Source organism: Pagrus major, chromosome 12, assembly GCF_040436345.1.
Source record: "Pagrus major chromosome 12, Pma_NU_1.0".
NCBI lineage: Eukaryota > Metazoa > Chordata > Actinopteri > Spariformes > Sparidae > Pagrus > Pagrus major.
This window is the reverse complement of record NC_133226.1, coordinates 24,755,585-24,771,584: the sequence shown is the minus strand read 5'-3', so window position 1 is coordinate 24,771,584 and position 16,000 is coordinate 24,755,585. Positions and strand designations below refer to the sequence as shown.

Genomic DNA, 16,000 nt, shown 5'->3' with positions numbered 1-16,000 from the left:
AAAAGACGAGGCAACAAGGTAAAAAAGAGAGGAGACAGAAATAGACCCGGGAAAGACACAGAGGGGGGATATATGTGTGAGAGATTATGTGTTCTGGGATTGGATCATAATTTAGAGGCTCGTTGCTAATCTCATTTCACAGAGGCCTAATGAGGAGCCAATCGGCTGTCAGGGGGCACTTAGATAACAGTAATTCATGTTTATACAAGAGCAAATTACTCAACTGATAACACACCATCACAGCTCTCATACCCCTCGCATCAAATCCCTCCTTAGTTTACCAGTTACCCTGAGGGGGGATTTAGGTGAAATTGCCCATTTTATTATGAATCAAGCTCTCCGTTGTTCTGGCAATAACCATATGATTATTACTTCCTGTTAATAAGTAGTCTCAACGGTGTTCACGATATTTAAAAGATAAAAAAAAAAAAAAAAAAAAAAAAGGATCACCGGTTGCTTCAGAGCCTTACACGAAAGAAACTTGGAAGAGATTTAATAAAGTGTTCTGCGTTTCATTTGGCTCCGTTACCTTTATGAAGTTATTATGAGTGAGTGTAGTCGACATCCTTTATAATAAGACTCCTGTCACAAACATTTTCCTTTTGACTGAACACCTGGCTACTTGGGCAGAGCGCACCGAGCCATAAACACACGTTTCCCATCCTGTCACCTCAAAAGTCGATACGGTAAACACGTTAGCATCCATGTGGTGTTGCTGCCCACCAGAACTGTTACATCCGACCTGAAATTACAGTTCTGATGGATTCAATGAAAAGACACTGTGGGAACCAGCAGCCTTTAAGCACTATTAGCTCTGGCTTTCTGAAAACAACGCACATCTTTTGACAAATACTGAGTCCCTTGTTATCACATCTGACTGCAATCCCTCTGCTCGTGGGGGCAACCCAATCTGACACCGACTGACACTCCACATGGAAAGTCGCCGCGGCATGACTCAGTTCTGATTGGCACTGGTGGGCAAATACGTCCAGCCGTCTCCGCTTGTCAGCTCCCATCCACTCTATCTTTATCGTGCCGGCTAGCGGTGCTGCCACTGCTGGTCAGGGCTGGGAGATAGCCAGGTGGCAGCGCTGTCAACAACAGCCCGAGCCTCTGTTGTGTTTTTCTTTAGTGGTTCAACTTCATACTGACTCTGACAAAACCTTTTTTATAAGCACAGTATTTTATTTTCCAACATGTCTAATCTGTTATGCCTTTGTTTTGAAGGATTCTGCATTAAACAACTTTATTATTATTATTATTATTGTAGTATAAGTTTGCAGTTATCATGTCTATAGATGAGTTTGTCTTCACATCCCTCTCAGCAAGTGTTTTAATTACTTGCTGCTCCAGTTTCCATACCTGTTTCTATCAAGCTTTTGTTTATTACTGTTTTATTATTTGCATATTCAGGTTGATTATCTGCTGTGAAAAATAGATAATTATTCTGGATCGTTCCTACTCTGTTTACATGTTTTGTTTTTTTTAAAATAATGTACATTTATGGCCTTTGATGATGCTCGTCAGCCGCCTCTCTTCAGTGAAAAGCCATCAAACCACTAAACAAGTAACGGAGTGAGGAGTGAAGACTGAGTGTAGCAGAACAGTTTAAAGGTGGTGTATGTGGGATGCAGATTGCTACGAGCAGTGCACATATAGAGCAAATCACTTCAAGCTGTTTTCCGACTAGTTTAACACGAAGACCTCTGCACAGCCTTCCACAGTTTGACCGTCTTGACCGCCATGTTGGCCACCGGCCGCCCACAGCCACCTTTTTTCACATGCCTCCTTCAATCCTGTCCGAGGGACCACGCAGCCTTGTGCATCGCAGCCACTGTGGAGGCTCCATACAAGTAAAGGATGCAGACTCAGTATGAACACAATATAGTGCACAAAGGACTCTTTCTTGTGCCTGATGGAGCCACTTCCTCCAACACTGATGCCTTACACAAAGAAATACTTTACAGTATAACACTGCGGGGTATTTTTCTGGTCGGAGCCCTAAAGCCTTGTCGGCCATAACTTTGTTTGTCTCAATCATATAGACACAGAAACATGTTTTGGTAGCTGCATTATATGCTGAAGAAAAGAAATAGAAATGTGACTACAGCACATAGCTTTAGGCAACGTCTGGGATTGTTTAGGAGTGATTTGTATGGGAGTGCAGTTCTGGTTGTTGTGTTAACAGCCCTGTCTCCGGGGAATTATTTTCATAATTTGCAACAACAAATTCGTTAGGAGGGAAATGAAATGTAATGCCACCTGAGTCATGTTTTCTTTTTTTTCTTTTCTTTCAAATTGAGTTAACAAGGAAATACTGTATACCTCCCAAGTTGCACAATGTGGTTGCAGAGCACATCAGCAAAATGTTCACTGACAACGTATTTCATTTGTTTGGCAGTTCTCGCAGTAGAGTATCTGCATGTGGCTGCATGATGAAGAGGTTTTTAACACTCTGTTTAGGGACTCAAAGCTCTTGGTTAAGGTCGGGGGATGATTTTTAGTTTTTGTTAAATATAGAGAAACTCACTGAAGTGACTTTTGAAGCACATCAAAGTCCTACATCCGGTCTGCCCTCCATCCAGCCCGAGCTGCTCTTTATGAGCTGCATGTGGTACGAAAAGGTGGCACTTGCTCCACTTGAAATATCGTTGCCGAAGGGACATAACGCAGGTAGTAATTACTGTACATTTCCTTCATAACATATTTGACATTAGTTCTGTGATAACGCTACCACTCTGGAAGGGAATTTATTGTATTGTGCCGTTCCTGTGGGAGTCAAAAAACAAAAAAGCCAAGAAACCCATCCTGATCTATCTTAATCACTCTTCTACCCAGATTTTGTACTTTATCTGAACTGGATATCTCCACTATAGCAAAGTTTCTATCTCTGCGTGTGAAAAAAGAGATGGCCCAGTGCCTCCAGGGGCTAAAAGCCAAGCCACTAACCTCTTTTGAGAGGCCGGTCCTGCAACACTTCAGGCTCCTGTATAAAAGGCCTTCCAAGGACACTTTCATTTGCATATCATGCCCATATAGGCGTGGACGTTGCTCTAATATTGCTCCTTGGGGGCTTTGTCTCATTGAGAATAGCCCGGACACATTATGACAACCACGTTCTTCTAACAGCACACAGCCCCCTCACAGCTCAGAGTAAACTCTCACTGCAGTTGGTGGTGTGGTCATCCCTTTATAATCTAAACGGTGGTGGTTAACTCTAGTTAGAATATGTCACGTATCCAACTAATTGACTGAATCGTTTAAACCCGTTTTTCTCCATTATCACATTACTAAAGTGCATGTAAACACGACAAATCAGATATTATCATGACATGATTATTCCCAGTTATAAGACGTTTGATCAAATATGCTGCAGTAATAAGATACTGCGAAGCAAATACTTCCTAAACAAACCCATCAAATGACATAACATCAGACATTAACAGAACATAAAATGCTAAATCAGTTAGACGGTGAAATAATGAAAAAATATGGGAGCCCAGCTTTTTGTGAAAATATACTGAGATGGCAAAAAGCCTGGAATTATGGATCTTTAGTGGTCGATGGAAACAGTTGAACAGTGAGAAAACAAATATAAGTGATAAACAACACATTAACTTTTCATGATGGCATTATGAGAGTTAGTGCATTGTGAAGGAGCTGTCTTTCAGCAGCGAGACGTAGTTTAGGGAGGCTAAATGATGTTCGCCTTCTCACCTCACCTGCATCGGAGGTGATGCAATTCACAATCTTATTGCCTTCTGCCCTTTATATGAATAATTTCTCAGTAGTGTTGCAGAATGCATTGCAGAGAGAGAGACAACAATCCCTGCAGGCACAGTAATTTCTCATTTTTACATCTAATTTGCTGGACGAATGAGATGTCGGACGAGCGAGAGTGGAGCACCAGCAGTGATAAGAAAACCGGTCCGTGAGGGATCATGCTGCATACATATCTGTACGACCTTTAGTGTACTCGCTGCAGACAAATCAGACCTCTACCTAAGCAACAGCCTACACTGCTCCGCCCTGATACCTTTGTGCTTAGGTTACGATGAGAGTATTTGATAAGAGGTGTTACAAAAAAGCAGCATTGTTCGTTGAGCATCGACATTGTTCACCACAGCAGAGGAGCGCTGCAGTCTCTTGAGACCGTAAAATCCTCAAAACTGAATGATTGTTGCTTCCTCCTCTCCAGTCATGTCAAACAGTGTAATGAGAGCGTATGCAGTGACACATATAAGTTGAGTATATTTATTATTGGAAGTTTATGACATTTTTGGAAAATTCACTTTCTTTCCCGGAAAAGATTGATGTCATTCCCGTGTCAATGCTAAATATGGAGCTAGAACTAGGGGGCCGTTAGCTTAGCTTAGCATTAAGACCGGACACAGGGGAAAAAAGCTAGTCTAGTTGTGCCCAGGAACTTACTCCACACAGGATAACCACCCATAAAACTACCACTTGTTTCTGAATATGTTAGCTAGCTAGCTTTAGAGGTGCTAGTAGATGTAGCCTATTGTATCCATCTTATTCCTAGCCATTATGTAACCTTGCTCAAGTTATTGACGCAACTTCTGTGTTACGTCCTGTTAACCGGAGCTAGCATTTTCCATGTCAACAGGATGCTAATCCTCCTTTTAAAGCATTTGCTACAGTGTATTGTTCACTGATTAAGATCTAGGTTAATGACTTTATTAAATGATTGCTACCAATGCTATTATTATAGTTTAGCCCACTTAGCTAACGCTTTTAAAGCCTTGAAAGTGCCACCACGCTAGTTCTGATGTGCCCTGTAATTTTTAACATAAGTGCATAAGTAACATAATCATAAATGTTGGGAATAGTCTGACATTTTAGGAAATACTGTTAATCACTTTCTTGCTGAAAGCTAGATGAAAAGATTGATATCATTCCCACGTGTGTATGCTAAATATGAAGCTAAAGCCAGGGGATGGTTAGCTTAGCTGAGAATGAAGGCTAGAAACAGGGGCTAAAAAAAGACTAGCCCCGCTGCATCTGGGGGGCATAACCACCCATTAAACTACAGCTTGTTTGTTGTATTTCAATTTGTGTAAAGATGAAAACGAGAAATACGCATAATAATGTGCAAATTAGCTAGCTTTAGCTGCTAGTCGGTGAAGCCTACTATATTGTCTTATGTTTGGACGGAGACAGGCTAGCTGTTTTCCACTTGTTCAAGCTAAGCTAACAAACGTAACAGTTAAGAACTTTTGAGAGACATTGCGCTTATTTAAAGTTACTTTTAAAGTGGTTATTCATGGTCTATACTTTTCTATGCTTTTGTCCACTTTCTCAAGCACAACTCCCTGCAATTACAGCTATATTGGAGACTCCAAGTAACAATTTGTCAGCTAGTCTATCAGAAAAATATATCAAATGTTCACACAAATGATATAATAGTGCAGCTGTGGCACAGGGCGTACAGTGGGTTGTCCGTTAATCACAGGATGGTGGTACCCCCAGTGAATAGGGGGAATGAGAGGCAAATTTTCAAAGAGCTTAAAGAGGTACAATTGGAGTCCATTTAGCAGTTACATGATTTATTTTCATCATTCTCTATAGTTAAAGCTCTTATGCCCAATTGTGCACTTCAAGTCCTGTATTCTTGTGGCCTACAGGAGGTTGAGTTCACATTACACTTTCCCAGATGTTCTGACACTTGAAGCGATAAGGACTCAGGGATGTTGACAGGTGCCATTTAAAGACTTTTTAGATTTATATCACACTGCTTAAGACGCATTCTGAGGTGGAAGCGCATTGTGGCATCAGATGAACAGTAAAGTGCATATTGTGTATATGGAGAGGAATAAAGGGGAAGACAAACTATATCAAATCGTTCAGAAATTACACAGACGGTTTGAAAATAATAATCAGTTTACGCTACTTTGCGTGATGTTGACAACTGATGTCAATATAATTCCCGACTATTTTTGCATTAGAATAGACGGGTTTTTCTGAGTGGCGTCATTGTGAGAGTGCAGGCGAAGGGTAGAAAACAGACGGAGCTGACAGGACGATCAACGTGAGGAGTTGTTTTTGTGCCCGCTGCATCTGGGGGGCATAACCACCCATTAAACTACAGCTTGTTTGTTGTATTTCAATTTGTGTAAAGATGAAAACAAGAAATACGCATAATAATGTGCAAATTAGCTAGCTTTAGCTGCTAGTCGGTGAAGCCTACTATATTGTCTTATGTTTGGACGGAGACAGGCTAGCTGTTTTCCACTTGTTCAAGCTAAGCTAACAAACGTAACAGTTAAGAACTTTTGAGAGACATTGCGCTTATTTAAAGTTACTTTTAAAGTGGTTATTCATGGTCTATACTTTTCTATGCTTTTGTCCACTTTCTCAAGCACAACTGCCTGCAATTACAGCTATATTGGGGACTCCAAGTAACAATTTGTCAGCTAGTCTATCAGAAAAATATATCAAATGTTCACACAAATGATATAATAGTGCAGCTGTGGCACAGAGTGTACAGTGGGTTGTCCGTTAATCACAGGATGGTGGTACCCCCAGTGAATAGGGGGAATGAGAGGCAAATTTTCAAAGAGCTTAAAGAGGTACAATTGGAGTCCATTTAGCAGTTACATGATTTATTTTCATCATTCTCTATAGTTAAAGCTCTTATGCCCAATTGTGCACTTCAAGTCCTGTATTCTTGTGGCCTACAGGAGGTTGAGTTCACATTACACTTTCCCAGATGTTCTGACACTTGAAGCGATAAGGACTCAGGGATGTTGACAGGTGCCATTTAAAGACTTTTTAGATTTATATCACACTGCTTAAGACGCATTCTGAGGTGGAAGCGCATTGTGGCATCAGACGAACAGTAAAGTGCATATTGTGTATAGAGAGGAATAAAGGGGAAGACAAACTATATCAAATCGTTCAGAAATTACACAGACGGTTTGAAAATAATAATCAGTTTACGCTACTTTGCGTGATGTTGACAACTGATGTCAATATAATTCCCGACTATTTTTGCATTAGAATAGACGGGTTTTTCTGAGTGGCGTCATTGTGAGAGTGCAGGCGAAGGGTAGAAAACAGACGGAGCTGACAGGACGATCAACGTGAGGAGTTGTTTTTGTGCCTTAAACTGCACCAAACGCAAAAGTTACAGGAGGAGAATGTTTAATATCACAAGAGCCTGTGGAGCTAAGTGCTCGTAACAGCGTTTTTGGAAATGCAAGAATACAAATCACCTCTAAAATGAACTTTCTCTGAAAAAATGCCCATGTATATATTATAATGACGTTGTGGAAGTTAGGTTTCTGCCTGTTGCTTGACTGTTTGTAAATGGGAGAACCATCTTTTACTACTAATTGAAGTCCACAAAGCAAACAGCAAAATAAAAAAAAAAATAAAAAAGAAGGGAATAAACAGATTTTAGGCTTAAATCAACTTCTGGATTCTTCATATTTCACAGTAGGAGTACTGCCGGAGGGGTGAGACGATAAGTGTCTGATACATCTACAGTATTATGAACTGCTCTATTGATATTCAAAACCAAAATGATCACAGTCGCCCAGTTACAACCACAGCCTTCAATCATTGGCAAAGAAAAGGATTTAAAGAGTCTATGACTGGAACAGCCTCCGGCTAAACCGATGACAACATCAAACAAACAGCGGAAATGATGAAGACCCGCAGCAACCTGTTCGGGCTATAAATGATTTCAGTCTCGGAGGGGGGGAAATCTTGATGAGAATGACATTGTATTCCACCCTCGATACACACACACAGACACACACACAGAGACAGACACACACACGAACAACAATCTCTTTGCACAAACCTTTACAAATTACTCCACACCGATTTTAAGCAGACAGAAAGCAAAAAAAAAAGACAAAAAAATCAGAAGTCCAATATCCAGTTCTGATAAGCAACCTGGACTGATAGCAAAACGACAAATAAAATAACAGAACGACGACACACTCATCAAAACCCCCCCTAAAGCTTCCATTTACCACCTGCTGCTGCTGTTCACACAATAGCGATAGCTGCGACAATCACACATGAATCACACATTGTCCCTAAAGTACTTTTCAGTCTCTTTCTCCATGAAAGAAATTCAGAAATTGGAAGCGGTGTGCCTAATAAACATCTTAAATTACAATTGCAATTGACAGTTAGTTTTTTAGTGGCTGGGATATGTACTATTAAAATAGGTGGGAGAGGTTTTTTTATGCAGAAGACAGAAGCATTTCCTGTTTTTGTCCGTCTAAGAATCGATAACAAAGTCCCTCATGCAGGGGAATATATTATAGAAGAGATGTTGCACCGTCAGTCGGCATTTAAATGAATATGGAAGCACACTGTATCTTTAAAGCAGGTCTGTATTGTGTCAGTCTGTGTGGGAGGACGACACAAATTTGCCTAATTGATCACGGCATTAAACCAACACACTCCATTAAGGGTCACCGCTGGAGTTACTTGAACATGTTTGAATTAATGTGCTTGTTCTCGACTGTTTTAAGTCACTCTGGGTTGATGTTGATTGTCATTCACCTAACACCGTCTTTTTTCCTGGCATTCATAACCGTCGAGAAATGCAATGATTGATTCATATCATTTGCATACATGTAAAAATATCCTAACGCACGCTGCGCCGAAGGAGATAAACACATTTTATAAACTGTGTACTGTAATAGGATTTTTCCAGGATGTCTGTGTGTGATAGGAAGGCTGCGAGTTAATTATTTGAAATGGAGAGATAACAACAAATCTGAGGAGTAAGTTTCAAATCCCTGCAGTTAGATTTCCGGCGTGCAGTTCCAGGAGAGCGTGATAAAGAGGATTTATAGTTGAAGAGGTAAAGAGGCAAATGAAAATAAGTAGTTTATTAAGTGGGTGTCATTTTGCAAAGTTCATGTTTTATCTTAATTATTGTCTTATTCTTGGGGTTTCATGGTTTTCTAAGCCTCAAAAGGTCACGAGTGTGTTGTAGTTTATCCCCCGCTGCTAAAGGATTATTTGCGAACATATCGCCTGAAAGAGTCACTTGACATTTTTGCTGAATTTGTCGGAAATTGTCGGTTTCTATCAGCGCTGATAGCTAGACTCGCCGCCACCTTTCAAGATGTCTTTCTGCGCCGCAATAATTGGAGTCGATGTTGCGACGTGTTGGTGAATTATGTTCTGCCTCTTATTTGCATGAGTGCTCCATATACATAACTTTATCTCTGTCAGCTCCCATTGTCGGTTGTTGTCAACTGTCGCGGCTCTGTTGTGCTTGAGGTTTTGAAGAATTGCTTTTATAAATGTTACATAACATCCTTTAATGTATTAATTATAGCTCTAATTATGGTTGTGGTGACAGACAATTATGAAGCTGATATTCTTATATGGAGATGTTTTATAATACGTGTTTGTCTGTTACCGTTCGGTCAGTGACAACCAATGGCCAAACATTACAGGAGATTTTTTTCCTTTCCTTCAGTGTGTTGTTGAAGATCTTGAAAGTCCGCACCGACAGAAGCTCCTCTCTCCCACAGAAAACACAGCTCCTGAAACGCCTCGTCAGTAGTCTCGCCTTTAATTCTGTGACTTTTTGCGACATCACACTACTACCATGTCCTACATTTGCAAAATGTAATGCCTAGTGGGTGATTTGGCATGTAAGAATTGATGTAGCACAGCTGCTCTGTTGTTGTTAGTGGTGCTGGGTCAGGCGTGTGTGAGCTGACCAATCAGAGGAAACTGGGTATTCAGGAGGAGGAGGGGTCCTTGAAGAGACAGGAGCTAAAACAGAGGGGCAATACAGCGCTGCAGCACCGGACAGAAAACAATGACAAGAGAAAACTGATGTGTTTTTGAGCATTAACACATGTAAACCTCTTCTAGTAGTGACTTAAAATTAAATTATGAAACTGAAAATGAGCATGACATGTCTCCTTTAAGTCCATTCCATATATAGCAAGAACAGCAGCCATCAGCCAGGGGAAAGCATCATTGAAAATGTTTACTATCAAGTCTTATGAAGCATTTCTATAAATCCCTTTTCAGAAATGCATCCTCTGTCTGAATAAACGCCCTCGTCACTTTTATGTGAGGGTCACAACACATCACTTTCAACACGACATAATTCTGAATCGAATTCTGTCAGATTAACGTAAAGGCTGCAGCAAGCATCCAGAGAGAGATTACACTTCAGACATTATCTCACAAGCACAAAATAATTTGAACCAGGAAACATTGTGAAAAAGTCGATTCTAAGTTGAGGAAGTGATGGATCCTCTCTGATCAGATAGTCGAGTGTCAGAAGAGTAAATACTGAGGGTGCGCTGATTTATCAGCCCAACATCGGTATCAGCCGATACGCACGTGGTTGACTGACGTCGGCTTATCGGCAAATAAATAAAGGTGGCATTCACCAGTGTCAGTGGCCGTTGTTAATCTGCTGCAAGAGGGCATGAACAGAACATGACAAGTTTGGCGGAGAATCTGGAGGAAAACGGACAAGAAAGGTGAGTAGGAGGGTCATCACAGCAACCTGATGGTTTCTTTTATATTCTATTGCTTTTACGTTTACATTTTATGACATTAATTTATGTTACACAAAGAGTTTTTGTTGGACTACAATGGAAAAAGCTCTCCTCTGTGAGTTGTATAGCAGGATAAAGCAGCTTTTGAAGGAGTTATTTTCAAAAAAGAGTTTTTCATGGGGAGGAAGGTCATATTAAAGGTTGTTTTATGAATTTGTATGATTGAATTTGTGCTCATTGGAAGATAAGTGTAATGAAGGGCTGAATTGATTTCAGCTTTTATAATGAGGATTTCTTTGTTTCCTTGACAAAAAAGGGAGAATAAATTAGACAAAAACAAAACTTTAAAATGTCGGTATCTGTTATCGGTTACAAATTGTTATTTTAAACATCGGTGTCGTCCCAGCATTTCCATATCGGTGCATCACTTATGAATAAGGGTTAATAAAATCTCAGTCTCTCTATATATAATGTGTGGATAAGTAAATGAGTATTGACCAAAATCAGTTGCAGCAAGGTGCAATACCTGCATGAACAGTGGGGGCAGTGTAGGGCCAGTATGGCGATGTGACGGGGTCAGGGGTCAGGGACAAGATAAGGAGTGTGATCTAATGGTATCTTCCAGTAACATGCAAAGTTTTACAGGCAAGTATGTGAGCAATTAATAAGGTGAGGCAATGCACCCAAAAGCTGCTCCTCAAGACGAAGAAGAAGACACTGTGACTGACTGCTGACAATACGCTGAGTTTAAATGAGACGCAGGAGCTCGAGAACCTGCCTGCTTCTTTCAAATCAGCTGTGGAACATTTCGGAGAGCAAGTGGTGGATCAGAACTGGGACGGCGTGTCGGCGTCGTATTAGATGGCATCACCCACATGTGTCAATCACCAAAAAGAAGCCAAAAAAGTCTAACAGCGTGTCCCCGCTGTTCTTAAGCAGCCTGCAGATGTGAAAGCAGACAGGGCCAAAGACATTACTGAAGCAATTGGCATTTACATCGCATTTGTTTGTTTTTTATCAGCCCTGCATTAAAATGTGACCTATGCCAGAGTGTATGTTCACTGTTTACCACTTAATGCACTACAGGTTTCACCAACACTCTCAGGTGGAACAAACTGCACCTTACACCACTGTCTGATGAAAACAAATGAAAAGAAACGCAGCATTTGGCATTTAGGATTCATTTGTCGCTGTTTTATTTCCGATTGTTCCAAAATGGAAACGCACCGTGACTCTAAAACCAAGGTATGACCGAACTGTGACTTCCCCCGTAGCGTCACACTTCTGCACTTTAGAGGTTTGTTTTCAACACTTCATGTCTGCTAACTGCAAGTCTTTTCTCACACTACATATTCATTACACAGGTACTAATTCACACCTTTTGATCTGGTGGAGAATAAAGCAGCAAATGTGTTGCAAGCAGATGTACTTTTCTTATTAACGGTAAGACAGTAATAATGATAAAGTTTATCATATTGCACATTATTCTCTACAACTGAAAAATCTCTAACAAGTCCTCCAAATCAAAAGATAAAAAGTATCACTTGTTAAAGCCCTCAGTGAACACTTTGTTCAGGTACAAAAACGACTTGAATAGACTGTCTATCAATCTATCATACCGAAACAAAAAAGTTGCAGAGAGCGGCAGAGCCACTGCTCAGAGCCGGCCAGCTCTGAAGGAGAGAGCTGGGTCACATCTGATTCTGAGCCATTTACAAATGGTAGAAGAGTGCAGAGATGACTTTTTTTGGGATTAAGAAGTGGATTTATCTTCACTCCCCTTTATCAACTGGACTGCAGCAGCGATCCGTAGAGGTGACCGCCATTGGTGTTCATGAAATGTACTAACATGAATGAGAGATCCGGAGTCTCCGGTGAATCCTGAACTCACAGGTGACGAAATGAAATGCACCGTTAGATGTTTTAATGCCACATTCTTACATAGTATGTCTTTTAGGAATATTCACTTTGTCGTCTTGTTTTCAAAAATAATCATGAGGTTAAGGTTACAGAAGGATTGTGGTCACTCTTAGGTAGAATCAAGGGAAACATCGGTCTCCTGTGTTGTTATGTAATTTTTCCAATGTTTGTCTTAACGTCACCTGACTGATAATTACTAGAGAGTTTTGTCACTTGAACACTACCAGATGTTGTTTTGGAGGTTCTTGCTGAAACAACCAATGCTGTAATTGTTCTTGGGAGGACAGTCTTGGATATTTCTACAGTGAACGCAGGTATATAAAGATGAAGAAGTGACAGAAAAGGTCGATATTTTGCAAGGATAAAAGTAGAAAGGTTAACAGACAGCATGAAAACTGTTTTCAAAGCTCCTGACTTCAGTCATGTTTTATGGCTTTTCAAAGATCTTTCCAGGTCAAACCAAAAGTGGATAAGCAAATACATCAACAATTAAAAACAGCATGCATATCAAATGAATAGAAGTTCAGCAAATTCACATATGCTCTAAGAATAACGCCATATGTGACTTTTGCTTTTGCTGTTTCTCTGTTCCTGCAAAGCCAGAGATCATGTTCCCTGTTTCGATTAGACCCAAAAAGGCACCTCATCCTTCCTCTTATGCCAGAGTAGTCTTAAATTACATGCAGCCAACGCAGTCTCACACAGCAAATGGTGCTGCTGCTGCTCTCCCGACGTGACATCAGGTACAACTACCGGTCTCAGCGCTCTCAAGCCCACAAATGTTTCACACCTTAGACCCCTGACAGCTCAAACCTGTATTTGTTAGGATGAAGACGTCTCTCCCATAACTAGAGGGGCGGGACCATCTTGACGTTGTTTCACCTCTTGGTAGTAACAAACATGGACAAAATAACAGCATGTTTAAGCTGTATGCAATTATGGTACAATAACAGAACAGCAAATTAGCGTTCAGTGAAAGTGCCTTCACCCCTGACTGAGAACCAGAAGCTGTTGTCGCAACTTGAAAATCACAAGGTAGCCACTCACTAAAGCGTCACCTATTTTACTCTAAATAGGATCATTTACAGAGATCATGCTGTTTACAAGATGACTTGAAACTCATGATTCAGACCAGAAAGGCATTAGGAAACTGTTTACTGAAGTAATTAATCAAGTGAGAAGTTGGGTCAGTTTCTGACTTCTTTTTGAAACCAGTCTAATGCTGGGCATCAGAAATTATGTTGATTTGAAGCACTTTAGCTTTGTCTTCACTCTTTAGACCTGGAAGCTCCGTCCATATTTACTTCTGCCAAGGAGGTTAAGTTTTCACCCATGTCTGTTGGTTAATTTGTTGGTTGGTTAATTAGTTTGTTGATTGGTTAGTTGATTGTTGGGTTAATTTGTTGGTTGGTTAATTTGTTGGTTGGTTAGTTGGTTGGTGGGTTAATGTGTTGGTTGGTTAGTTGGTCGGTGGGTTAATGTGTTGGTTGATTATTTTTTTGATTGGCTAATTTTTTGGTTAGTTGGTCGGTGGGTTAATTTGTTGGTTGGTTAGTTGGTTGGTGGGTTAATGTGTTGGTTGATTAATTTGTTGGTTAGTTAATTTGTTGGTTGGTTAGTTGGTCGGTGGGTTAATGTGTTGGTTGATTAACTTGTTGATTGGTTATTTGTTTGTTGGTTAATTTGTTGGTTGATTAATCTGTTGGTTGGTTAATTTGTTTGTTGGTTAATTTGTTGGTTGATTAATCTGTTGGTTGGTTAATTTGTTTGTTGATTAATCTGTTGGTTGGTTAGTTTGTTGGTTGGTTGATTAATCTGTTGGTTGGTTAATTTGTTGCTAGTATCTATGAGTACAACTTCATGCAGATCTAAATAAAAATCTGGATCAAGTGGATTCTAATGTTTCATTTCATTTGGATTAGGCTTGATTAAATAAAGGGGACTGTTGGAGGAGGAGGTATGTGCTCTACTGAGTGCCATTTTAGTTCACACTGTCAATGGTTGTGACCGACACCTCTCTAATCTTTGGATGGGATGCCTTTTCTAACACAGTGTGGTAAGTGTAATAAAACATTGATTGTGAACGTCTGGAAAATATGAAGTACTTGATTTCTACTCCAAGTTCTACACATTTATTGATTACAGGATTTCATCAAATTTATATTTCACCACTCTGTACTGTTTATTTAGTGTTCTTCATTTCCTGAGTGCAAATATGCTGATTATAATCACCATCTTCTTTTTTCAAAATGTTATTCCCAAACACAGAAGAGAATATCGCAGCGGCCTGACACTGAGATATTTAAGGTTGGTGGGGCAAACTGAGGCAAAATTAGTTTTGTGCCAGATAGAGACTTGCAATTACACTGAGCATTCATTATTATCCTTCCACATTCTGCGACTCTTTTATATGGCGTGTGTTTATTTATTAATATACCGCATTGATTAAGTTGGGCGCAGTACTCTATTTAAGACGCCATCTGCTTGGAACCAAGAGTAAGAGTAATTAAAACAAGCTTGCTGCTTAATAGAATTCTGCGAAAAACAAATACAATTTGTGAGCCACTCTCCTTTATGGTTTTTATCCCTCAGCCAATTACAATTCATCCTCAGCAGCGTTGCAGTGAAAGTGCACGGTGTGATGAGCCAAACCTGATAACACTCGCGCTAAATCACACATTCAGAAGCTCTGAAGGGCAGATGCCTGCAAACATATGTGCATACCAATGCTGTGTGTGCAGTCGGCACATACAGAACAAAACAGAAGCTGATTTAAATAAACACACATCCTCCAAGGGGCCGGTACTTACACACTTTACAATGCCACCGTTTATAAATGAGTACTTGCTGTAATGCAGCCACAAAATGAATTTCCTTACTGTTTGTTCTTGCCTGAAATGTGATAAAAGAGATGTGGTGGAAGACAAATAGACAAATGCGATTATGAAGCCGAGTTCAACATAGTAAAATACCATTCATTTTACAGCATAATAACACCCAATGAACTTGATTTCCATACTGAGAGTCTGACTCTTCTCTTTTTTTCCCCGAGTGTAGTATCTGCTCGCTCACGCAGGAAGTAGAAATCAAAATTTCCTAGATATATTGGAGATTGATGGGAGGTGGTACACTGATGGCCTTTATGGGACCTTTCACAGCCTCGGCTTGTCACTTGAATTCAACACCGCCTGGTGAATTTTTTGCAGCAGGCTGGGTTTGTGACAGCGGACCAGAAGGAGGCTACTCACTTAAACACTCGTTGGCGGAATCCCCGGTGGCCCTGGCCCAGGGTCTATCCTGGTAAAAGGGGCGACATGTCTGGCAGTCATCCCCCGCTGTATGATGCTGGCAGGCGCAGACCAGCCTCCCGTGTTCCCCCTCAAAGCACTCGGTGGCGTGACCGTTACACTTACATCTGAGGGGAAAGACAGATAGCTAGTTTTGTAAAGGATACAACCTTTTTCCAAAACACACACACACACAGACACACACACAGTTGAATGGAGTAGAAGGCAGAGGAGAGGGGAAAGTGAGAAGGTGTTTCCACCGTACGGAGTTGTCAC

General features: G+C 40.5%; 1 protein-coding gene across 1 annotated transcript in view; it reads right to left on the bottom strand.

Moving 5' to 3' along the window:
* The window catches only part of lamc3 (laminin, gamma 3), a 116,116-nt gene that overhangs the window by 68,908 nt on the left and 31,208 nt on the right, over positions 1–16,000 (bottom strand). The window contains exon 4 of the mRNA XM_073478265.1: positions 15,686–15,852. Coding sequence (XP_073334366.1) covers positions 15,686–15,852 — 167 coding nt within the window. The remainder of the gene's footprint in view (positions 1–15,685; positions 15,853–16,000) is intronic.